This window comes from Phaseolus vulgaris, chromosome 8 (assembly GCF_051622355.1).
Source record: "Phaseolus vulgaris cultivar YP4 chromosome 8, ASM5162235v1, whole genome shotgun sequence".
In the NCBI taxonomy this organism is placed as follows: domain Eukaryota; kingdom Viridiplantae; phylum Streptophyta; class Magnoliopsida; order Fabales; family Fabaceae; genus Phaseolus; species Phaseolus vulgaris.
Window position 1 is genome coordinate 57,162,456 of NC_143505.1, and position 25,193 is coordinate 57,187,648.

General features: G+C 33.3%; 2 protein-coding genes across 2 annotated transcripts; one reads left to right on the forward strand and one right to left on the reverse strand.

Annotated features, from left to right (window-relative positions):
- The first annotated feature begins 322 nt into the window (after nt 1–322).
- Nucleotides 323–2,239, forward strand: LOC150025678 (uncharacterized). Its single transcript, XM_090294168.1, has one exon. It carries the CDS (start codon nt 323–325, stop codon nt 2,237–2,239), a length of 1,917 nt encoding a protein of 638 aa, XP_090150294.1.
- A 14,204-nt stretch (nt 2,240–16,443) lies between these two features.
- Nucleotides 16,444–22,507, reverse strand: LOC137824015 (cucumisin). The gene is given in 12 exon segments (XM_068629433.2): nt 16,444–17,011; nt 17,430–17,643; nt 17,729–17,840; nt 17,947–18,168; nt 18,539–18,636; nt 18,716–19,235; nt 19,463–19,700; nt 19,910–20,001; nt 20,240–20,303; nt 20,306–20,327; nt 20,776–20,918; nt 22,450–22,507. Coding segments are annotated over 11 exon segments (2,193 nt in total). The 5' UTR covers nt 20,863–20,918; nt 22,450–22,507; the 3' UTR covers nt 16,444–16,487.
- Nucleotides 22,508–25,193: the final 2,686 nt, after the last annotated feature.

The window sequence follows — 25,193 nt, forward strand, 5'->3', positions numbered from 1 at the left end:
AAGAAAAAAGGTAAGAGTGATTTTATCTGATGAACGTTAAACCTTTTCTGACTTTGGCATCGGAGTGACTTGCAGGTACCCCCCACCTGTTGTGAGGAGAAGCCGAGAGCACCAGCCGAGAGGAGAAGCCGAGAGCACTAGCCGAGAGGAGAAGCCAAGAGTTTCCATCAAGGAGAGAAGTACCCGGCCCAAGATAGTATTCAGCCCAAGATTGAAGGATTAGTCTTGATTAACCCATTTCAAGTGTTCTTGGTTCTTGTTGTAAGAACATTTTGGCGCCCACCGTGGGGCCGAGGGTCAATTGAGAAGGGTTAAAGACAAGATGAGTCAAGGAGGAGAACAAGGTGGAGATCGGGAAGACAATGTTAACATGCCAATGGCAATGTTGGTCCAATTACAAAAAGAATTTGTGATGTTAAAAAAGAACAATGAAGAAGAATTGAGTATGTTAAGAGCCGAAAACGCACACATGAGGAGAAAGTTACAAGAGGAAACGGTTTTGAATTCATCTTTCGAAACTGTCCAACCGGGGATACAAGTGAACGAGAGGATATATAATGAAAATTCTCAAACCAGAAGAAGATGGCTTGAAAACTCTGGGGTTTGTGCAGGAACATCTTCCAGAAAACATCCGTTTTATGATGTTATAGTCGATACTCCGTTGCCTGACAATTGGAAGAACTTAACCATTGACAAATATGATGGAAGTACGGATCCTGATGAGCATATTGCAATATATACTACTCAAATCAGCTTGTATACATGGAATGATGCTGTTATGTGCAGAGTATTTCCTACAACTCTGAAAGGGGCAGCATTGAGCTGGTTTACACACCTCCCACCTTTGAGTATAGATTGTTTTGATACGTTGATAGAAAAGTTCGGTGCTCAATTTGCAACTAGTCGTCCCCATCATTTAACGTCAATCGCCTTAGTGAAAATAAGACAAGAGAAAGGAGAGTCTTTAAGAATGTTCATGGAACGTTTTGGAAAGGTTGCTTTGGGGATCCGAAATCTTAGTCCAGAGGTCACCATGCATCATATGATAACGGCATTAAAACCGGGACCATTTGCCGATAGTCTTTGCAAGAAACCTGCGATCAATCTGGATGAACTAAGGCAACGGGCATCAAAATTTATGCAAATGGAAGAATTAAGGGAGTTTCGAAACCAAGTAAGGGTTGATGGAGGCGAGAAGAGGGTGACAGAAAGAGAACACCCGCCTGTTGCAAGAAGAGCCCGAGAAGAATTCAGAGCTCGAAAGTTCCAGCAATACACACCTCTAAATACGAACAGAGCAAGAATTTTACAGGAAGCCATGGCAGCCGAAATAATACCATCACCAAGAAAAGCAAGAACACCAGAAAGGGCAGACCGCACCAAACATTGTGAATATCATAAAAATCATGGTCATCATACAGAAGAATGTATTGGGTTGAAAGATAAAATAGAAGAGTTGATTCATGCCGGACAGTTAAAACGTTTTGTTCAAAGGGGAAATCCAAGAGTATGGTTGAGTCCAGAGAGAGATACGAGGGGGCGAGAGCTGGGTGAAAGAAGGGTTGAAAGGTTGGAAAGGAGAGAAAATAAACAAGTGGAAAAAAGAGACGAAAGAAGGGTTGGAAGGCCAGACGAAAGAAGAGATAGAATCTATCAAAACACCCAATCAGTAAGACGAAGCAGAGAGCGAAGTTTGGGAAGACCGGTTAGGGGGTTTATAAATACGATCTCAGGAGGTTTTTCTGGGAAGGAATCCTCATCTGCACGAAAGCAACATTGGAGAAATATCAGGTCTGTTAATCATGTTTTCAAAAGAAGAACTTTACCACCAATGCTTTTCACAGACGAAGACTTCCAAGAAATTGATCCAGATCATGATGATCCTATGGTGATCACGGTTGAAATAGCCGAATATGCTGTCATGAAGACCCTGGTTGATCAAGGGAGTTCGGTCGATATCTTGTTCTGGGATACGTTCAAAAGGTTACATTTGAGAGAAGAAGACATAGTACCTTTCCGAGAGCAAATCATTGGCTTTTCAGGCGAAAGAGTTAACACAAAGGGATATGTTGATTTGGTGACAACATTTGGAAGAGGTAGCAAAGTTAGAAAAATTAAAATCCGATATCTGGTGGTGGATGCATCCACCTCATACAATGTGTTGCTAGGACGATCTTCCTTAAATAAGTTAGGAGCAATCGTGTCAACACCACATTCCCAACAGAAAAAGGAGAGATAGCTACAGTTTATGTCAATCAAAGAGATGCTCGAGAATGTTATGCAGCAGGTTTAAAAATGAATTTGAAGGTGGATAAAGAGGTTGAAAAAATAGTAGCCATGGTGGACTTGGATCCCAGATTGAATGAGGAAAGGCTGGAACCGAAAGAAGAAACGACAGCAGTACTGTTAGGCCAAGACGACAGACAATGCACTTATGTAAGTGGAAGTATGCCTGATGAATTGCTTAGCAAACTTATCACACTGTTGCGTAGCAATAAGGATTTATTTGCCTGGCGGCCGTCTGATATCCCTGGAATTGATCCAGAGGTAATGTGTCACAAATTATCTGTTTGCCGGGAAGCAAAGCCAGTATCTCAAAAACGAAGAAAGTTAGGAGAAGAACGACGACAGGCAGCAATTGAAGAAACTCAAAAGTTAATACAAGCTGGTTTTATCCGAGAAGCTAAGTATACCATGTGGTTGTCTAATGTGGTACTCGTCAAAAAACCAAGTGGACAATGGAGAATGTGTACAGATTACACCGATTTGAACAAAGCTTGTCCGAAAGACACATATCTATTGCCTAACATGACCGACTTGTTGATGGGGCATCTGGCCAAGAGATGATGAGTTTCCTTGATGCTTATTCGGGGTATAATCAAATACAGATGTATGCACCTGATATCCCGAAAACAGCTTTCACCACTGATGTTGCAAATTATTGTTATAAAGTCATGCCTTTCGGCTTGAAGAATGCTGGGACAACATACCAAAGATTGATGGACAAAGTATTTAAAGAACATATTGGAAAGAACCTAGAAGTGTATGTTGATGACATGGTTGTTAAATCAAATGAGATACAGAACCACCTGGAAGACCTTGAAGAAGTGTTTGCTCAAATAAGGAAATACAATATTCGACTTAATCCAGAAAAATGCGTTTTCGGCGTCAGAGGAGGAAAATTTTTGGGATTTATGTTGACAAACAGAGGAATTGAAGCTAATCCTGACAAATGTGAGGCAATCATGCAGATGGGAAGACCAAAAAACCTAAAAGAAGTGCAAAGGTTAGTAGGGAAGTTGAATTCACTATCAAGATTTCTGCCAATATTGGCTGAGAAAACTAAACCGATTATAAACTTGTTGAAAAAATCTGAAAATTTTGTGTGGAGTGAACAATGTGAGCAAGCTTTATCTCAAATAAAGAGCATGGTGGCTGAACCTCCAATTTTAGTAAAACCTGTACCCAATCAACCCATCATAGTCTACTTAGCTACTTCAAATGAAGCAATAGGAGCTGCTTTAATCCAAGAAAACCCAGAGCAGAAACCGATATATTTTGTGAGTAGAACCCTACAAAATGCCGAAACCAGATATCCCAAAGCTGAGAGAGTTGCCCTAACATTAGTGTATGCTGCAAGACGCCTTCGACCATACTTTCAGAATCATCAGGTAATAGTGAGAACAGATTTTCCAATATCTAAAATTTTAAAAAAACCAGAGCTTGCAGGTCGAATGGTGACATGGTCAATGGAGCTTTCGGAATATGGAATCAAATACGAACCAAGAGGACCAATCAAAGCCCAATCTCTTGCAGATTTTATCATTCAGATGCCAACATCAGCACAACAGGACCAGTGGACTTTGTATGTAGATGGCGCGTCAAGCAAAAGAGGAAGCGAAGCAGGAATAGTACTTGAAGGACCCGATAACTTCCAAGTCGAAATGGTGCTCAAATTCGAGTTCAAAACATCCAACAATCAGGCCGAATACGAAGCTCTTGTTGCAGGATTGTTATTAGCCAGAGACATGGGAGTGGAAAATGTCCTTTGCAAAACGGATTCACAGCTGTCGGTGGGACAAGTGCACGGGGAGTATCAGGTAAAAGATCCTTTGTTAATGAAATATTATCATAGAGTCTTAAATATTATGCAATGTTTTAACAAGGCCGAGATGAAATACATTCCAAGAGAATTAAATATGAAAGCAGATTCATTGTCTAAGTTAGCAAGCCAACAAAGACAAGTGCAACACAATTCCATCATACAACAAACCCTCAGTCATCCGACAGTTAGTCTCGATGAATGCTTCAATATTGTAACAGCCAAAGATGACTGGATAAACACATACATTCAAATCATAAAGACCCAGGAGCAAGGTGTTCAGCCGGATGTCAAAATAGCAAAGAAAGTCGCTAATTTCATTCTAATCGGTGATGAGCTATATAAAAGGGGATACTCTATGCCCTTGTTAAAATGTTTGACCAAAGAACAAGCAGAATATGTGGTCAAAGAACTTCATGAAGGAATTTGTGGACTGCATTGTGGAGCTCGAACAATGGCAACAAAGGTTTGTAGAGCTGGTTATTATTGGCCAACAATCCGAGAGGACTGTGAAGTTTATGTCAAAACATGTAGAAAATGCCAAGAGTTTGGGAGCTTAAATCATATCCCAGCGCAGGAGTTGCAAGAAATCATATCTCCATGGCCATTTGCAAAATGGGGAATTGATATACTTGGCCCATTCCCACTTGGACGAGGCCAAACAAAATTCATGATAGTAGCTGTAGACTACTTTACAAAATGGATAGAAGCAGAAGCATTGACAAAGATAACGGCACAGCAAGTCCAAACGTTTATACGGAAAAATATAATATGTCGATTCAGAATCCCACATACTATTGTAAGTGACAATGGCCGACAATTCATTGACAAAAAACTTATGGAATTTTATGCAGATTTGGGAATCAAGCCCACAACCACTTCGGTCGAACATCCACAAACGAATGGACAAGCTGAAGCCGCAAACAAGGTTATTCTTGGACAATTAAAAAAGAGGTTGGGGACTGCTAAAGGATTATGGGTAGAGAAATTACCGGAGATTTTATGGGCATATCGTTGCACACCGCAAACATCAACTGGAGAAACGCCGTTCAATCTCACTTACGGAACAGACGCAATGTTACCAGTAGAAGTTAATGAACCCACATTAAGAAGACAAATGGAAGATTGGAATATCAACAATGAGTGTTTAAGAACCGATCTTGATCTTATTGAAGAACTTAGAGAAAAAGCAAAAATAAAAGAGACTGCAGTCAAACGAAGAGCAATGAAGAGATTTAATGCAAAAGTCAGATTTAGGGCTTTTAAAGAAGGGGATCTGGTGTGGAGAATGCGAACTGATGCTCGAAAGGATCCACGACATGGAAAATTGGCATCCAATTGGGAAGGACCTTTTAGAGTGCCAGAAAACTTACAAAATGGAGCTTATAGGTTAGAAACTTTGGAAGAGAAAATGATACCGAGAACCTGGAATGCAAGTCATCTAAAATTTTATTTTAGTTAGAATAGATGTAAATTACTTATCATATAATGAAGAGGAATTCTCAAGAAACAATCCGTTTTGTTATCTTCCATTATGTACATATACATTCTTCGTCTCTCGGCCTTGGATGCTTTCACTTCAGGTGAAATCCCACCCGAGAATAGATTTACATAAACTCTCGGCTTTGGATGTTTTCACTTCAGGTGAAATCCCACCCGAGAATAGATTTACATAGTTTTCTTGGGTTTGGATGCTTTCATTCCAGGTGAAATCCCACCCGAGAATCGATTTACATAACTTTTTCGGGCTTGGATGCTTTCATTTCAGGTGAAATCCCTCCCAAACAAACATAAATATAATTCTCATTCTTGAAAATCTTCAAATCACATGAAAACCGAAAGATCAGAATTAGCTTTCGTTTTTTGAAAATCCTTGCTATCAGAATCTTCCTTTAAAATTTGTCAATCTTAAACATTTTATTTCAAACAAAAACCGAAAGATCAGAGCTAAAATACAATTCCAAAAACCGAAAGTCACTCGTACAACTTACATTACTAAACCGACAATTGCATATTCCAGTCAATAATATATCAATTATGAATCAACCTTAATAAATTAAAGGTTTTTGATTAATAATTTTATACTTCACAATTTTTTTTTTAATAAAAAAAACACCGAAAGGTCCAAGTCATAATAGTCAATATCTTCATGTTCCAACAAAATGTCGTCTTTAAACTAATAATTATTAAAACCGAGAGGTAAGCTCAAATAATTCTAACATTTCTAACGCTTTCAACAAAAGAACCGAAAACTAGCAAGCCTCAACGATTATAACAGAATTATCAGAACATAACAGGATAAAATTACGATGATAACCACAAAAGCTTAAACATTTATATTAACAAAATTTCCCAAAAAAAGGAATTACATCACGAATGCAAATATCCAACAAACTTAGCATTCCAAAACAATTATACTTCTCCACAAGTAACCGAGAAGTATCCGACAAACTAAAACTTAAAACCCTATACCTAATTTTCAATATTAATATCTTCAGCATCATTATCTGGAATCTCATTAGCAGGAAATAGCTCACCATTATAAAAGTCCTTCTTAACATCAAAATTACCTTCATCAATAGGAATTTTATAAAAGTATTTTGCTTGTTGAAGAGCCTTCTCAAAGCCAAGTTTGTGTTGTTCAAATATAAAACTTTCGGCTTCAAAAACATTGGTCTTTAGCTGATTAATCTCCTCATCCATAAGTTTGATGGTGTTCTTGTCAGATTCATTAGCAGAAGATAGCGCCGATACCTTCTCGGTCAAAAGTTGATTCTCCTTGCACAATTGAGCATTCTCCGTAATACATTTCAGGTTTTCATTCTTCAAATCAGAAATTTCTTTTCCAAGACCTTCATTTTCGATTTCTTGTTGTTCTTTCTGTTTTGCCACCTTCTCTAACTCTAATGATAAAGAGTTCATCCTATCCTTATACTCAGCAAGATCATTCTTCAGCTTCTCAAATTCGGACAACGACACGCAGTTTCCATTCTTCTCTTTCATCATTTTTCCAATCAAAAGATTTCTACTTGATAATTCAATAACATAATCCGCTAATAAAGCAACATCCATATTCTTCAGCATATTGTAAGTTGATTCACTAAAAGATGTTTGAACGAATTTTGCATATTTATTCGTAGCACTAAAAATCGTCTCGGGAAGAGGTTCACATGAAACATTTCCACTATGGCGATGGCGCCGAGAAGATGAATGTGACTTCTTGCTGCTCCTATCTCGTTTCTTTGATTTCTTCGAAGGACCAGCAACATCAACATTACTTGGCAGTTCCACCACGTCAACATTAGCAACTGGCTCCACGTTTTCTACTTCCACAACAGGATTTACCACATTCTCGCGTCGGGGAGTAACATCACCCACTTTGTTAAGTAGTTTCGAAAAGTAAGATCGAGCTTTCAAATTAGTACTTGCCATCAGAGCTGAAAATCAATAAAAAATTTAGCAAAGTTAAAAAACTTATCCTAAAAGGCAAGAAAATGCGGAATAACCACGTACCAGTAAGATCTTCTCGAGGATGTGATGAAGTATACAATTGAAGCAAAGCACGAGTGGGAACTTGATACGAGAAACGACTAAAAACTTCAATAACATGACGATCGGCCACACCCATCGAATGAAAGGATATTGAGTTAAACTTCATAGGATCTTTCGTCCAATACAGAGGAAATTTTGGAGAATTTCCATTAAAGAAATATTCTCTTCCTATTGGCTCTATTAGAATTTTGAAAAAACTTCCTTTAAAATCCTTATACGACGACGTAAAAGGCTTAAGAAAACACACATTGGACTTGCTAATAAGGGATAGCCACCCTGGCCATTTACCAGGCCGAGAACTATAATAGTATAGAAACGCAGAAGGACTAGGAGAAAGTGACAATAATTTACACAAAATACTGAATGCTTGCATCGCAGCCCAACCATTAGGATGAAGCTGAGTAGGAGCAACATTAAGAAAATTAAGAACGCCCATTTGAAAATTGTTCAAAGGCAATCGAATATGAAGATCTCTGAAAAAGCAAGCATAAAAATAAAAAAATTCATAGCTATCACCTTCTCGGCCATGACACACATTATCAACATCACCAACACGCCGAAATGAAATGATCATTTTCAATATCAGAATAATAAATTTGAGAACGGGAAAGAAAACTCCGAAGTTCGTTAGCAGAACGATACTTCGAGAAATACTCTCGGACTTTAGGATTGACCCATTGATAACCAGGACGAAGTTTTTTCTGGGGTACGATAAATTCAAATTCCTGAGGAACATCAACAGCAGGAGCTCCACTTGAATCATTCATACAAGATGGAGTAGCAGAAGAAGATTTTGACTTAGGAGGAACCTCTTCTCGAACCACTCGGCCAATTGATTCACCACCCGCGCTTGAAAATTCATCAGTAGCAAAAGAACTTGAAAGAGACATTACCTTCGCAAGAATTGAACGAAGATTGACAATATGCTTCCTTCTAAACAGCAGCAAAGCTCACACAATCATAAAAAACCCAATGGCAAACCTATTAATAGCCCAGACAAAACCCTAGAATTTCAAACGTTATAAACAATGTGGCACCATTCAAAAATATGTCATCTAACGGTCAAAATAGCAAGTTCCTGTCAAGTCATGTAAACTGAGCAAAATAAAGCGCAGAAATCAAAGCGTTCCATATCAAATCAAATCAAACGTCAAACATTATTATATTATATTAAGACACAAATATTTCTTTAAACTTAAAATAAAAATATTTTTGTCTCGGGGGCTAGTGTACTGGTAGGCTAAAACCGAGAGGTTTAGGCCGAGAACAACATTGAGTAAACGAGGGAAGAAGGTTGAAACCGAGAATGAAAAAGATATATGTTAAAGAATAAAATAAAATATAAATATTACTATAAAAATGAAACCCAATTAAGTTTAAAACCCACAGGAGGAGTGTGTAAATAATAAAAAGGTGTAAAGAGAAAGTCCAACAGAAAAGGAGAAAAGCCCATTAAGGAAACCCTATAAATAGAAGTTCAGAGTAAGAAAAAAGGTAAGAGTGATTTTATCTGATGAACGTTAAACCTTTTCTGACTTTGGCATCGGAGCGACTTGCAGGTACCCCCCACCTGTTGTGAGGAGAAGCCGAGAGCACCAGCCGAGAGGAGAAGCCGAGAGCACCAGCCGAGAGGAGAAGCCAAGAGTTTCCATCAAGGAGAGAAGTACCCGACCCAAGATAGTATTCAGCCCAAGATTGAAGGATTAGTCTTGATTAACCCATTTCAAGTGTTCTTGGTCCTTATTGTAAGAACAATTTCAATTCATGATTCCTCGTTACACAAAGTGTTTGTGGTTTGAGGACGATGAAGGTCAATTTTTTCGTTTGCAATGTTTTAGGCTTCAGGATACGCATATATCACACTGAAATCTTTATGATAATACAGTTAAATGTTTGGTGATAACATTGAAGATATGTTTAACATGTTTTTTTTTATTTTGATTGGTGTCTAAATTGATATGTATGAAATCTATAAAAAATAATAAAAATTAGAGATGCCAGTGACAAATCAAATGATTGAGTAGAAGAGATGAAAGGTAAAGTTGGGAAGAACTTACTCAAGGTTACAAGTTTGTGAACTTTTATGTATCTTGGTATAAAAATTGAAATATTTCTAAAATAGTTCTATTATTTTTTTATAAAAAAAAGGGTTTAGGATACACAAGAAGAACTTAACAAGTTTGAAGAGAACATACTCTATTTAATTCTTCCAATAAAATATTTTGTTCAATCCGTATGCACTATTTTTTTAATAAAATATTGTTAATTTTGTACGTAAATTTCGTATGTAAAATGCCAATTATTTTCCGTACGGACAAATTTATTTATACCTATAGATCAATTCCTTCAAAATTATTCATGTGTCATGGTGCTCAATTTTCTACTAATTTGTTCTACGGATATTGGGTGGAAAATTAATTTGTATTTGCTTATGAATAAATCAATAGATAGTTCAAATTTATACACATATTTAAATCGGTACATAAATATCCCCCAGGTAAACAATATATTTTATCTATAGATCCTAATCTCTGTGTAAAAAAACTTAGGTAACTGTACTAGTGCTTACGTCAACTAGATTCTTCATAAAAATCGTCGATAATATAATATACAATTTCTTATGCTGATAAAAAAAAATACAATTTCTTATAATGATTAGCTCAACTAGATTCTTAATCAGGACAAGTGGACAATTCTTTATTAAGCATTTCATTTTCCTTTTTTTTTTTAGATGATATATATATATATATATATAAATATGATAGATTTTTAGTTGTAATTATTTTCTTTTTTCAGTTATAACATTATAACCGTTATAAGTTATAACTATTTTACTATAACACAAATATTAAATAAAAGTTAAGTTTAGAAACCAAAATAATTAGTTATTTGACTAAATTAGATAACATTTTATAAATTAAAAAAATTATTAAATTTAAAAAAAAAATTATTAATAAAAATTTATAATTTTTTTTAAAATTGGTATCTAACTATTAGCTACTTATTACTTTATATTATAAATTAATCTCTATTAGTCTTTTAGAAACTATTTTAAAATCTAAAATATTAGTAACTAAAACTTAGTAGCTAATTTAGATAAAAATTTAGAAATTATTTTATAATTTTTTATTAATAATAGAAACCACTTTAGATCTGAATAATTTTTTAGTCTCTAAATTAATATCTAATTTAGTTAATATAGTGACTAATTATTTTTTGTCTCTAAATTTGGTTACTATTTAATGATTTTCTTGTAGTGTTCAATAAGTTATAACTACTCTATTGTAACTACTCTATCAATTTATGATATTTCTTATCTTTTATATTTTTGTGTGCTATATAAATATAATTTTCAATAATGTAAGTGTGTAACAATTCTTGATTAATAAAATATATCATTTTCTTTTTTCTCTTTTCTCTTCTTTCTCTAAATGTTATTTTTTATGAAAATCATTTTCCTTTTTTATAAGAGCAACATAGATGCCAATTTTGACACACATGATATGTTTAAGCATTTACTTACTTCTATTTCTGATAATGATATTGTTGTGCCTACGTTAGTGATATTCACTAGCACAAAATCTATAAACAACGACTATTTATTTAATGTGGTTTTAGGTTAGTCGCTGTCATTCAAAACGCGGTGGTATTTTTGAAATTAATTTCATTTACGAATGCGGTTATTTAAATAGCCACATTCTTAAATCAAAACGCATGATTTACGAATGCGGCTATTATAAATAGCCGCATTCTTAAATATTTTTTACCCTAATTTTGAAGCGCGCCACTTACACTTTCATACTTTCTTTCTTTTTGGCGCTTCGCGTTTTCTCTTTGTTTCTGCTATGGTGTTCCTCCCTTCTTCTACGAGTTTCATTGTGTTCTCGTACAATTGTAAGTTCATTTCGATTCGTTCTCTTTCTTCTTCACCAATGGTTTATAAATTTTTTTCGTTTCACTTATTTGTTTGTTTTCTTGCATTGGCGAAGGGTTCCCTGACGCTTCATTTTCTATTTTGTTTCTGCTTTTGTGCTTCCTCTCGTTTTCTACGAGCCTTCATTGTCTTCTTTGTGCCATTGTAAGTTCGTTTCGAGTTCTCTTTCTTCTTAACCATTGGTTTATATATATTTTTTCTGTTTCTCTTATCTATTTGTTTTCTTGTATTGACGAAGGTCACCCTGCTTCATTGCCTGCTGTTTGGGTTATTGTTATGTCGTATTTGCTCCGTTGTTATTGCTGCCTTAGGGTTTAGAGTTTTATTTTTTTTAAAAAATAATTAAATAAGAATGCGGCTATTTACCATAGCCGCATTTATAAATCGCATTTACGAATGCGGTTAAATAGCCGCACTCTTAAATCTCCAATTTAAGAATGCGTGCTGATAAAGTGCGGCTATATAGCCGTTCTTATAAATGTAAAATAGCCGCATTTGTTTTGTCTTTCTGCACTAGTGATTGTTTCTTCAGTTTCTGAAATTGTATTACCATCCAATCTTCCTGCTACCTACTACTGATTCTTCTACATCATTGAATTTAATTGATACTGATGTCTCACAACACCAACATTATGATCCACAACAACATTCTAATCCACAACCTTCATCTGTTCGATTTTCTACTCGTCTCAAACAACAACTTGGATACTATCATTTAAAGAGGTGATACAACATGATTGTTGGAAAGAAGTTATGCAACGTGAACTTGATGCTCTTGAGTCTAATGAAACATGGTCTTTGATGGATTTGCCTATTGGAAGGCGTCCAATTGGGTGTAAATGGGTTTTCAAAACCAAACATAAACTAGACGACACCATTGATAGGTACAAGGCTCATTTGGTTGCCAAAGGATATACTCAAACCGAAGGTATTTAGTACTTTGAGACTTTCTCTCCGGTAGTTAAAATTACTACCATTCGATTTATTTTGTCTTTAGCAAGTGCTAAAGGATGGATTCTTCATCATCTAGATGTGAATAATGTTTTTCTTCATGGTGATCTTGTTGTGGGCCTTACTCTTTCTCATCCAACGGAAGTTTGTAAACATAGAAAATCTTTATATGAACTAAAGCAGGCGAGTCGACAATGGAACTCAAAACTAACTTAGACTATAATACAACTTGGTTATGTTCAAAGTACAATTGATCATTCTTTATTTATTCGCAGAGACAATCATTCTTTCACCGCTCTGTTGATATATGTTATATGTTGATGACATTATGTTGGTTGGCAATAATCTTCAGGAAATCCAGTGTGTTAAAACACATCTTCATGACTCATTTAGTATCAAAGACCTTGGTACTCTTCGTTATTTCTTGATATTTGAGATAAGTTGTTCACCTTCTGGTATTGTTTTCAATCAACGGAAATATTGTTTAGATCTTATTTCTTATAGTGGTTGATTGGCTTGCAAACCTGCCTCTTCTTCCATGGAACCATCTTATCCTCTCTCTGAAAGTGAAGGTTCATTACTTTTGAATCCAAGTGAATACAGAAGATTGATTGGGCGTTTGTTATCACTAGAGAGGATAATGAAATGTTGGTTGGAGCTATATCTGAAGCTGAAGTAAAGGAGGCAGTTTGGAATTGTGACAACTCTAAAAGTCCTGGTCCGGATGGGTTTAATTTTGGTTTTTTAAAATTTTGTTGGGATATTATAAAAGGAGATGTGATGAATACGGTACAAAGTTTTGCAGAGGGTGGAAGTTGGCCGAAAGGTACTAATGCTTCCTTTTTTAGTCTTGTCCCAAAGGTTATAAATCCACAACTTTTGAATGACTTTAGACCGATTTCATTGGTGGGATGTGTGTATAAAATTGTATCTAAAATTCTCTCTTCAAGGTTGAAAATGGTGTTGGATAAAGTTATTGACCCTAGGCAGTCTGCTTTTCTGGAAGGAAGGGGTTTGTTGGATAGTGTGTTAGTTGCTAATGAGACCCTTGAGGAGGTAAAGAGGAATAAGAAGGAATGTGTGGTGTTTAAGGTGGATTATGAAAATGTTTATGACTTAGTAAGTTGAGAGTTTATTTACTACATGCTAAGAAGATTGAGATTTTGTGGAAAGTGGATTGAATGGATTCAAAACTGCTTAGAATATTCCTCGATATTTGTGCTGGTAAATGGAAGTCCAACAACTGAGTTCAAACCAATGAAGGGTCTAAGACAAGGGGACCCTTTAACACCCTTTCTTTTTCTCATTGCGGCTGAAGGACTTGCAGGGGTAGTTAGACAAACAAAAGAAAAGATGTTAGTAAAGAGTATTGAGGTCAGGGAAGGGCGAGTAAAAGTGAGTATGCTGCAATATGCAGACGACACCTTATTTTTTTTGTAAAGCTTCAATTCAAAGTGTTTGGATCTTAAAAGCAATTCTGAAGTGCTTTGAACTTGCCTCTGGTCTTAAGGTTAATTATTCCAAGAGTAAGGTTGGTGGAGTGAGTGTGAACATCAATCAGACGATGATTTTTGCCTCTATTATTAACTGTGATATTATAAAGGCACCTTTTAGTTATTCGGGGGTGACGGTGGGCGGGAATCATAAGAGGTATGCTTTTTGGGAAGGGGTGCTCAATAAGTTACGAAGTAGGCTGTGCTCTTGGAAAGGGAAATCCCTCTCTTTGGCTGGCAAAGTATGTCTTATCAAATCGATGTTTTCATCCTTACCATTATTTTGTGTCTCCTTATTTTGTATGCTGGCTACTGTGGTGAAGGAAGTGAAAAGAATACAAAAGAGATTTTTATGGGAGTGGGGCTCAGAGAACAGGAAAACTGCTTGGGTGGCATGGCATAAGGTTTGTGAGTCCAAAGACAAAGGTGGATTAGGAGTAATTGATAAAAGGAAATTTAACTTGGCTCTTATAGGGAAATGGATTTGGTGACTTAAGTCTGAAAAGAGAAGTTTATGGAAGAATATTATAGATTCTAAGTATGGTGGGTGGAAGGGGTTAAGGTCGCAAGTTCATAACTGTAAGGAATCGCTATGGTAGAGGGACATTAGGAATTTTTGGAATTTAGAGGAGTGGGGCAATGACTTTGAAGATAAAGGTAGGTGGGAAGTAGGGGATGGAAAATAAATTAGGTTATGGGAGGATAAGTGGGTGGACAATGTTTCTTTAATGCATAAATTCCCTATACTTTTTTCGATATCCTTAGATATTGATCGCACTCTATCATAAGTTGGGGTTTGGAGTAATAATAGTTGGTCGTGGGAATTGAGTTTGAGAAGGAATCTCTTTGTGTGAGAATCTAGTCTGGCTGACCTTTTATTGGAGGGGTTGGATAACAAGAGGTTAACAAGAGAGGGTGAAAATACGACTGATAAATGGATTTGGAGGGATGTAGAATCTACGAACTTCTCTGTGAAGGCAACCTATAATATTCTCCTGGGGGAGGAGGCTACAGGATCTGGGGAACCTTTGTGGAGTTCTGGACATTAAAGACTTTGCCATCATCACATTTTACGGCTTGAAGGGTGTTATGTAATGCGATTGTCACTAAGGACAATCTCTTGAGACGTGGTATACCTATGGCGTGTGTTTGATGCCCCTTATATGGGGTGGAAGAAGAGACGGTAAGGCTTCTATTTTTTTATTGTAGGGTTTCTTGGAGAATTTGGGGAATGTGTCTTGAGTGGTTGGGATCTTCTTTGGATCTACATTGTGATGCACAAATGCATTTTAAGATGTTTAAACCTATAGGTTTGAAACATGCTATTATTAGGTGTTGAGGGGTATTTGGGTAGGTATTGTAAGTGAAATTTGGAACCACAGGAATAAGGTTGTTTTTAGAATGGATGCGTAGATTTAGTGGAGGTTTTTACGGTGGTACAAAGGAAGACTTGGTCTTGGGTCACGGTAAAGGAAAAATTGGTTGATTTCTCTTACTCAGACTGATGTTTGGAACCTCAATGTTGTATACGGTATTTGAAAGATTGATTTTTGGTGCTCCATGGTTAATTTTTTGGTTAATGTTTTTGTCCAGGTTTGGAAGTTGTGGTGTGTTTTGCAGGTTTCTTGGTTTTTTCTATCTAGTAGGTTCGGGTTGATGGTTTTGCTCAAGGGTTACGGTAAAGGAAAGTGTATTTGACTTATTATATTCAGTTTGACGTTGGACTTTATATGGTGTATGAGTTTTGATAGATTGATGTGTGGAGTTTATAACTTCTGTTCTGTCCAGACTGGGAAGTTGTAAGGTGCTTTGTGCATGTCTTTTGGTTTATGTATCCTCCACGCAAGATCGATTTGTTGATGTTGGCACTTGGTTATTTGGAGCTCTTCACCCTGTTGTCAAAGATCTTGTTTAGTAGTTAGATTTTATGTCCTATTTGAGGGTGTAGTCTCTTTGGTGGATTGATGTAATTGTATTTGTTGGGATTATGTATCTTGATTTGGTAGGTTTATGGTTAATTTGTTGTAATTTCTGGTGATCCTTAGCTGGTTGGGTACTAGGAAACTTGTTTTGTATAAGGGCTGGAACACCCCTGAAATGTCTCATTTTATTTTATTTATTCTTTGCTGATAAAAAAAAATAAAAAAATTGATGCCTCCAATATAGTAACATTTATATTAGTAAGAAGGATAGACTTTTATCTCATCTCAATAGCTAATAATAATGAATGTACGCATACAATATAATAATGACATACAAATTACTCAAAAGGAGCAGTAGAAAATACTTTGGATAAAGTAATTATTATCTTGATTTTATTGTTGGCTTACATAGCACTTTATCATAAGTTCTGTCGCTTACAACACACCCAAAATATTTATTCACTAAACTTTGACAAGAAGAAAAAAAAAAGAAAAACAACAAATTACACAATCTCACGTTGGTAACAGAGAATTTATGGAACATAAACAACAATGGGGCTCCTTACCTGATGGGTGCCATCATCCCAAGTCAAAGAAGAAGAAACCAAGTTTGCATTAATGGTTCCTTGAATCCTAAGGGTGAAGGACAACCTCTGACCCACAAATGTGAAGGTCAAAACATTTGGCACTACTTGGATGTTTAAAGAAGATGGATATCTAGATACTATTGCCCTATATGTGGATCTAGCTGATCCAACATTAGTGACAGTTCTACCATAAGTGACAGTGTTGTTACTTGAGCGAGCGGTTGATAGAGCAAAAGATGGGAGGTTAAGGTTGAAAACAAATCCTCTATTTGCTGATGTACAAGTATTGTTATCTCCTGTAATGATTTGCAGATTTTGTGTAGTATAACCTTGTCCACACAGAAAATTAACATAATCCTTCGGACCAGCATCATAGACTAGTCCAGGATTTATTGCCTTCAAAGGATTGATTTGCCCCGCACCGTAAGCAAATTCAGCACCCGGATTAAGTGCAGGATTCAGAGGGGTAGCTATAAATGATAAACCAACAAATTTGGTCGTAAACATATATATATATATATATATATATATATATATATATATATATATATACTTGGCCATTAAGATATACCACAAAATAATTGAACTTAATCTAGTTTTTCCCAACACAAATGTACATTAGGTAGTAATGCATAAGGTTTTAGGTTATCATATTTAAGAAAATGAGTTACTCATGATCTCACAACAAAAATAAAAGTTCCATATCTATATATGTGTAAATGAAATCATATATGTGTATTCAAATTAAAAACCCCAACAATAACCTAAGTGAGGAAAGAAAAGAAAGAACTAGTCTTTTTAAATTAACCATGAAGGGTTCTTGAATTGAGAGATAAGAAAAGGGCATAAAATGAGTTTAGCATGCATGGATGACAAGGAGACCATTACCAGTTGTCATCAATGCGGATTTAAGTACAGCAGGAGACCAACTGGGATGAAATGATTTGACGTAAACAGCTGTTGCAGTAACATGAGGGCATGTCATTGAAGTTCCAGATAGTATATTGAAATAAGATAGTCTACTATCTCCATTAATTCCAGAAATAGGAGAAATTGGAGAATATGCAGCCAGAATGTCAACTCCTGGAGCTGCTATATCAGACTACACCATCAAGAGATAACTTATATATATAAGCAAATGACCTTGAATTGGTTGGATTGATTGTATATTGTACTATGAAGTTTACCTTAAGAATGTTTGGAGTGATCTTATTTGGACATCTTGATGAGAAAGGAGCAATGTAAGGGGCTGATGAGTCTATTCCTTTGTAACTCTGGAATATGGTAGCTGTTGGATTACTACAAATCAGTAACATGACATATAAATTAGTTTATTCAAGACTAATTGAGCAAATTTTTTTAGAACTTATGTATGATCTTTATGTGTTGATGAAAACTTTTGTACCTTGTTGACTTTAAATAATTAAAGACGAAATTCCCATCTCTTGCACTAATGTGAATTGTTGGCAATGCATGTACATCTGCGACAAGTAAAGGCGATACACTGTTGAATATGACACCAGCAGCTCCAGAAGCAAATCCCACATATGGAGGAGGAAGATAGCCATCACAGAAAACAATTTTCCCTCTCACCAAAGCTCCATTTAAAGAATTATATTCGCACGTACTAAGCAATGCTAATGTTAGAATGGAGTTTTGAATTGTACAATAGAAAGATTAGAAACAAATTACCAAATAATAAGGCAAAATTACTTTTCCAATTCCTTTAATTATTTATAAAATTTAATTTTCTTTTCTCAATATATTACAAGAAAATAATTAAATAAAAATTAATTAATTATTATATTAACTAAATTATATATTATTTTAAAAATTAAAAAAATATATAAAATAATTTTTATTATTTTTAAATTGATATCTAATTAACTATCAATATATTCTAATATACTAATAATATATTAGAAGAATTAATAAAGGTTTATAATTTTATTATATTTAAAAATCAAACTTGAATTTTTTGAAATTAATGTTGGTACCTGGATGTGGAACTATTAAATCCAGGAGCTGGTACATCTCCACCAAAAACTAAAGGGTAACCATTCTGTGTTGGACTAAATGTATTCACTGAAATTCCCTGTATATGTTGAGACAAATCTTTTGTTACTTTTTTAATATTTTAAAAAATAAGTAAAAGAATTGAAAGGGATAATTACCCGGATGATCTGGCCATTGCCCAGTTTGAGATCACTGAAAAACTTTCTGTCTATAGTGGTGGCGGCCACAGAAATGAGCCAGGGTGCAACATTCGAGATTGAAGCACGAACTGGACCCAAATTGTCTGCAGTTTTAGAAGTTAATATGCCCCTCTTCATTGCATGGAAAGCTCCTATTGCAAATTCATCGTCAAAATATTGCGGGTGTTTGATGACTGTTGATCCCACTGAAATAGAAATAATATCAACACCATCCGCAATGGCTGCATCAAATCCTGCAAGAATGTCAACAGTATTACAACCCGATGTCCAACAAACTTTATACACAGCAATGCGTGCTGATGGAACTCCTCCTCTTGTTGTTCCTAAGCCAAACCCAAACAGATTTGCATTGGGAACACGGTTTCCAGCAGCAATGGATGCACAATGAGATCCGTGACCACCAGTATCAGTTGGAGATATGATGTCCTGTGGCCTGAACTGACCCCCAATGCGAAAATATCTTGCTCCAATTACTTTGCTACAAACAAATCATGAAACAAACATTAATAGATAAGTAATTTAATGGTTACTTTTATCTTTTAATAATTATTACTTTGAAAATTTTATTACTTAAGTTTAGGTGTATATGTTTACTATTGAGGTGGATGTTGTTCAAATTTGACATTTGACATGAAAAAATTTAAAATGTGAGTTTAAAAATTGAAACCAGACATGTTGTTTATGTATATAAGAAACATTACTTACTTATTGCAAGTGAAGTTATAGCATGTTCCCTTCCATTTCTGTGGTGGTGGACCAAAGCCTCCACCAGTAAAGCTATTGGCATTAGAAATCCAAATTCCACTATCGATTACTCCAACAATTGTGTTACTTTCTTCATTTGCTCTTGGGACATTTTCAGGGAAGTTAAGGAAGTTCCAGGACCTTGATGTTTGGACATTGTGGACTCTATCTGGAATAACAGACACCACACCATCCATTCCTGTCCAAAAATTCCATTTTTTCACATTAGAGTTACACATATTAATGTAGGAATATGACAAGAACCAAAACCAAAAATATATTTATGAATAAAGCAAAAAAGTTGATGAAAATGTGGTCTGAGCTAATAGACACATATGTACAATTGGAATATTTCAAGTACTCTGTTTATTAATATATTTTAGTTTTTTTTTTAAAAAAAAAAATTACCTTTCATTCTCTCTGATTCTTCCTTGGTTAGCCTTGCCACAAATCCATTAAAGCTCTTGTAACGGTGCAACAAAGTATCTGATGCAAATTTGCTGGATGGATATATATGTCATATGGAATTTTAATGGTTAGTTAAAAAATTTCATATTCTTGATTGATAATAGGTTTAAAATAAAAGAATTATTCTCTTTTTAGAACAATTTATTACATTATTTTTTTTTCAGTCCTCCAAAATAGCATTTAAGTCAAACAAGATTCTTTGTATTTGAAAATGTTAGACAAACAATGTTAAGTGAGTTGAGTAGAAACGATTAAGGCTTATATATGAACCTGCCGAGGACAATTTGAACCATACTGGTGTGAAATGATTCTGTGATTTCCATGCCTTTGGATATTCTTCCATGTAGACTATGTAAGTCTGTAGTATGAATAAGATAAATTAAAAAAATAAAAAAGAAATTTAAAATAATAGTCCCACTTAGTGAATTTCACATGGATGCTTAAACATTGAAAATATTATGATGCATAAAATCATTTTTAAGTTAATTTGTTATTTTGAATATAATCCAAACCCTTCTTAACTTGAAAAGTAATCTAATATTTTCTTTAAAAAAATATGTATTATTAGATTTATTTTAAAAAATCATAAAAGGATAAAAACCTAAGAGTAATTTATGGAAAGATATAACTTCTCACATATAGAAGAAAGGTGAAAATGGTGAAAATTAGTTGAGGAAAAAAATAAAGTACAAAGTGAAGTATTATAGAAAAGAGATACCTCAAATATATGTTTGCAAAAGTATATTTCTGTAAGTACAAATAGTTTCAATTGCTAGGTCAAACAATAGTGAATATATATTATTTACCTTTCGATCATCTTTAGAAAATGAGGGAGTCAAGAGCAGAATACATGTAAGAATTTGAAAAAGATGCGACAATTCTAAAGACTTCATCTTTCGGTGACAGTAATCTTGATTAAATGATGAATGCGTTTTCAAACTCTTTCAACCTGTGAATAAATTATGTTAAGTATGTATTTGAAACTTATGTTAAGTATATATTTGAAACACATACCACAATGCTCATATACTAAAATTTGATATTGGAAATGGTAAATAGAAGTATATATACATAATAAATATAGAATGAAAACAGTAACAAAGTAGATTAGCAAGAAGAACATCATTTTAATCTGCACAACAAAGTGGATAGGGTAGCTTTACAATGTACTTAAAAGGTTGATTTTGTGATTTTTTATTTATTTGTAGATTACTGTTATTTTATCAATTTTGTTCTCTGTATGAGGGTTAGACCATTCCTTAAGTGGACCAATTTAATTTAATTGCTAATTGTCGATAAAAAAATATTATTTTATCAATGGTGGTTGAAGTTGAATTGGATAGATTGATGAATGTGTGCAATCTATTATTTTCTTTGAAAATTTGTTTTTAAAGCATTTTAGTCATAAAATTTTAAACTACTCTAAATTTTGTCCAGAATTTCATGTATGTTAAATTTCAAATGACATTAACATTTCACCATGATTTTAAATTATTACTAAATGGGGTCTTCAATGCACCATTTACAGTAAACTATCACTACAAGAAAATAATGAAATAGAAACCAATTTTAGATATCAAAATAATTAGTTGCAATAGTAACTAAATTATAGACCATTTTAGAAACTAAAAAAAAATTGGTTTCTAAATTAGTTTATATTATTGTTAAATAGTTTCTTAATTGGTATCTAATTAGTAACCAATGTTTTTGCTACCAAATTTAGAAACTAAATAATTGGTAGTTAAATTTTTATCTGTCACATATTAAGTTTTTGTTTTTTTTTTTTATTTCTTGTTTTTGTAATTATCTTCAACTTACTCCCCAACACCAAAGTCACACAACCATTTACCTTTTGAAATTCATCTATTTCCAAATCATTGCATTGTGAAAGTTATATAGTGAAAGTTATAGGATGAATTCAAGTTAATTATTATTTTCAAAGAAAAGTGTGCATTGGCAATGTTAAGGTGATAGCTACACAAAAGAGTCTTTTGTTGTTTTAATGTGACTGAGAGAAGAAGTTGTGTAGGAAGCCAAAATAAGAGAGTTCCTCATTGCTTCATTCTCTGTATAAGATTAATGTTTTATAAAAAAAATATAAATCAATAAATGAATAGAAATACACAAATAATTGATTAATTATGCTGAAAATAACTTTGTATTAATTAATTTAAATACTGAATAAATAATAAATATAAAAAAGTATGATAAATTCTACTCTTTTAGGTAACTCTTTCAAGTCAAAACACTTACTGAACCTAATTGTATGGTTTGAAAAAAAAAATCAAATACAATGTGATAAAGTTTGGTTTACTATGGTTTATAATTCAGTGGGTTTTAAATTTTTAAATTGAGGTATAAATGAAACAATAGAAATAGAGCATTGTTATACATATAACGAGAGAACAGAAGCAATAGAAAAATATTAGGAGAAAGAGCTATAAATGAATAATGGAAATAGGAATAGAGGAGAGACATACTCAACTTAGTCGACCATATCTTCAGTAAAGGATACCAATACACACACTATCTCACCTTTTATAACCACTAGATTCAATGGCTTCATGGTCCACGTTTCGCACATTTAATTTTCAAATTTAATTTTCAAGGAGAAAAATTAATTAACACATGTAACTTTTTTTAACACATGAAACAAGAATTATTCTGTACAACTCAAATTTTAATTAGAAATAGCACTTAATTAAAACATTGAGAACTCGAATTTAAGGTTTTTAAGACTATCAAATATAGTAATAAAATTTGGTTTAATATTTTAATATTTAGTTATTTTAAATTTTAAGAAGTTGATTTTATTTAAATATTTTATAATTTGTTTTAAATAAGGTTTTTCATCCTCCACATCTTATTTGTAGACACACATCTTCTTCATCCACACTTTTCTCCTTTTTTTTTCATTTATATTCATCTACTTCATCCATGTTCATTTCTTTCCCACCACTAAAAAAAATAAATTATTTTATATTTTATTTTGTTGAAGATTGGAGGTGTTTTATAAGAAATTTGTTTGAAATATTATCATGTTGACCAAATCGACTTAATTTAAATTAATATTAAAATAAAAAAATATTAAATTAAATAAATTTTAAAATAAAAAACATGAGTATTGACTTGATCCACATTAAATTATTTTAACTAAAAAAAAATCAATTTATAATTTAATACTAAATTATCAGTTTTTAAATTTAGTCAAATCTATAATTGGTCTTAAAAAGCCAATACTAATAAATTATGGTTTTAGAGTCATAGACATATTTAACCCAAATTTAATGATATTGATTAATTAATATCAGTATTTATTTGTCAGTAATGATTAACCAACATTAAATATCAATTTTGTTATAGTACCGTTAAATTTCTATTTTCTTGTTGTAGTGCATGAATTTAAATGAAATAGTAAATATATTCGCAACTTACTACTTAATGTAACATTGAAAAGGGATTGGGAAATGGACTAAAATCATACTGTAAAGATGAAATTTGCAAATTACATACTTTTTAAAAGATTAGAACACCTCAATTATTCCCATTTTGTTATAAATATATATTGCTGATAAAGAATAGATAATGAGTTTTTTTATTTAAAAATACAAAAAATCAAGAACCACAAATGTCCCTCAAAACAAGGATAAGATGAGAGAATGTCTGGGTAGAGTACGAGGAGGAGTAAACACTTATCCAAACGAACTTTATCATAGTTTTTTCTTTTGGCCTTTTATTTAGAATTTTCTTGAAGAAAATAACTTTTTTATTGGGAAAATATCTACATCTAATTCTAATTAAGCTGGAAATATAAATACGGACAAAAATATTGACGCCATTTAATTAAGCTTCAGTTTTACTCATTAATCACGGACTTTCTCACATAGGGTTTAGTTATCATGGTTGTAAGTCGCACGATTGTTTTGTAGCGAACTTCAATGAGCCCCAAACTTCAATTGGGTTTCGCAACTTAACTTTGGCGCTCCTAAACGTGTTTTCAGCTTGTAATTCCTACCAATGTTCAAATTGTGATTTTAGTTCATGAATCTCCTTACAACAATGACTTTCTCATATGTGACAAGATTTCAATTCATGATTCCTCCTAACACCAAAGTGTTTGAGGTTTGAGGATGATGGTCAATTTTTTCGTTTACATTGGGTTCAGGATAACACAGTTGAATATTTGGTCATAGATAACATTAAAGATATGCTTAACATGTTTTTTTTTACTTTGATTGGTGTCTGAAACCATTGATATGTATGAGATCTATAAAAAATAATAAAAGTTAGAAGTGCGAGTGACAAAACATATGGTTGTGTAGAAGAGATGAAAGGTAAGGTTAAAAAGAACAAGCTTGCTCAGGGTTAGATGTTTGTTTCAAGTTTGTGAACGTTTATGTGTCCTGTATAAAGAGTTGAGATATCTTAAAATACTTTTATTTTTTTTTAAAAAAAGTGTCAGTATACTCAAGAAGAAACTTAGCAGGTTTTGATGAGAACATACTGTATTTAATTCTTCGAATAAAATATTTTGTTCAATCCGTATGCACTAATTTTTTAATAAAATATTATGTTAATTTTGTACGTAAATTTCGTATGTAAAATGCCAATTATTTTACGTACAGACAAATTTATTTATACCTATAGATCAATTCCTTCAAAATTATTCATGTGTCATGGTGCTCAATTTTCTACTGATTTGTTCTACGGATATTGGGTGGAAAATTAATTTGTATTTGCTTATGAATAAATCAGTAGATAGTTCAAATTTATACACATATTTAAATCGGTACATAAATATCCCCAGGTAAACAACATATTTTAAATCATATTTTAACTAGATTATTCATAAAAATAGTAGATAATATACAATTTCTTATAGTGATTAGTTCAACTAGATTCTTGATGCACAAGTGAACAATTCTTTATTAAACATTTTATTTTCCTTTTCTTCTTTAGATGATATATATGATCTCATATATATTGTAAATTTTTAGTTGTAACTACTTTTTTCAGTTATAACTTTATAACTGATCTATGAGTTATAACTGCTCTATGAGTTATAACTACTTCACTGCAAGAAAATCATTAAATAAAAACTAATTTTAGAGACCAAAATAATTAGTTACTATTTGATTAAATTAGATAACACTTTATAAATAAATAAAAAGTAATTTTTATTATTAATAAAAATTTATAAAATATTTTTAAATTGGTATCTAAA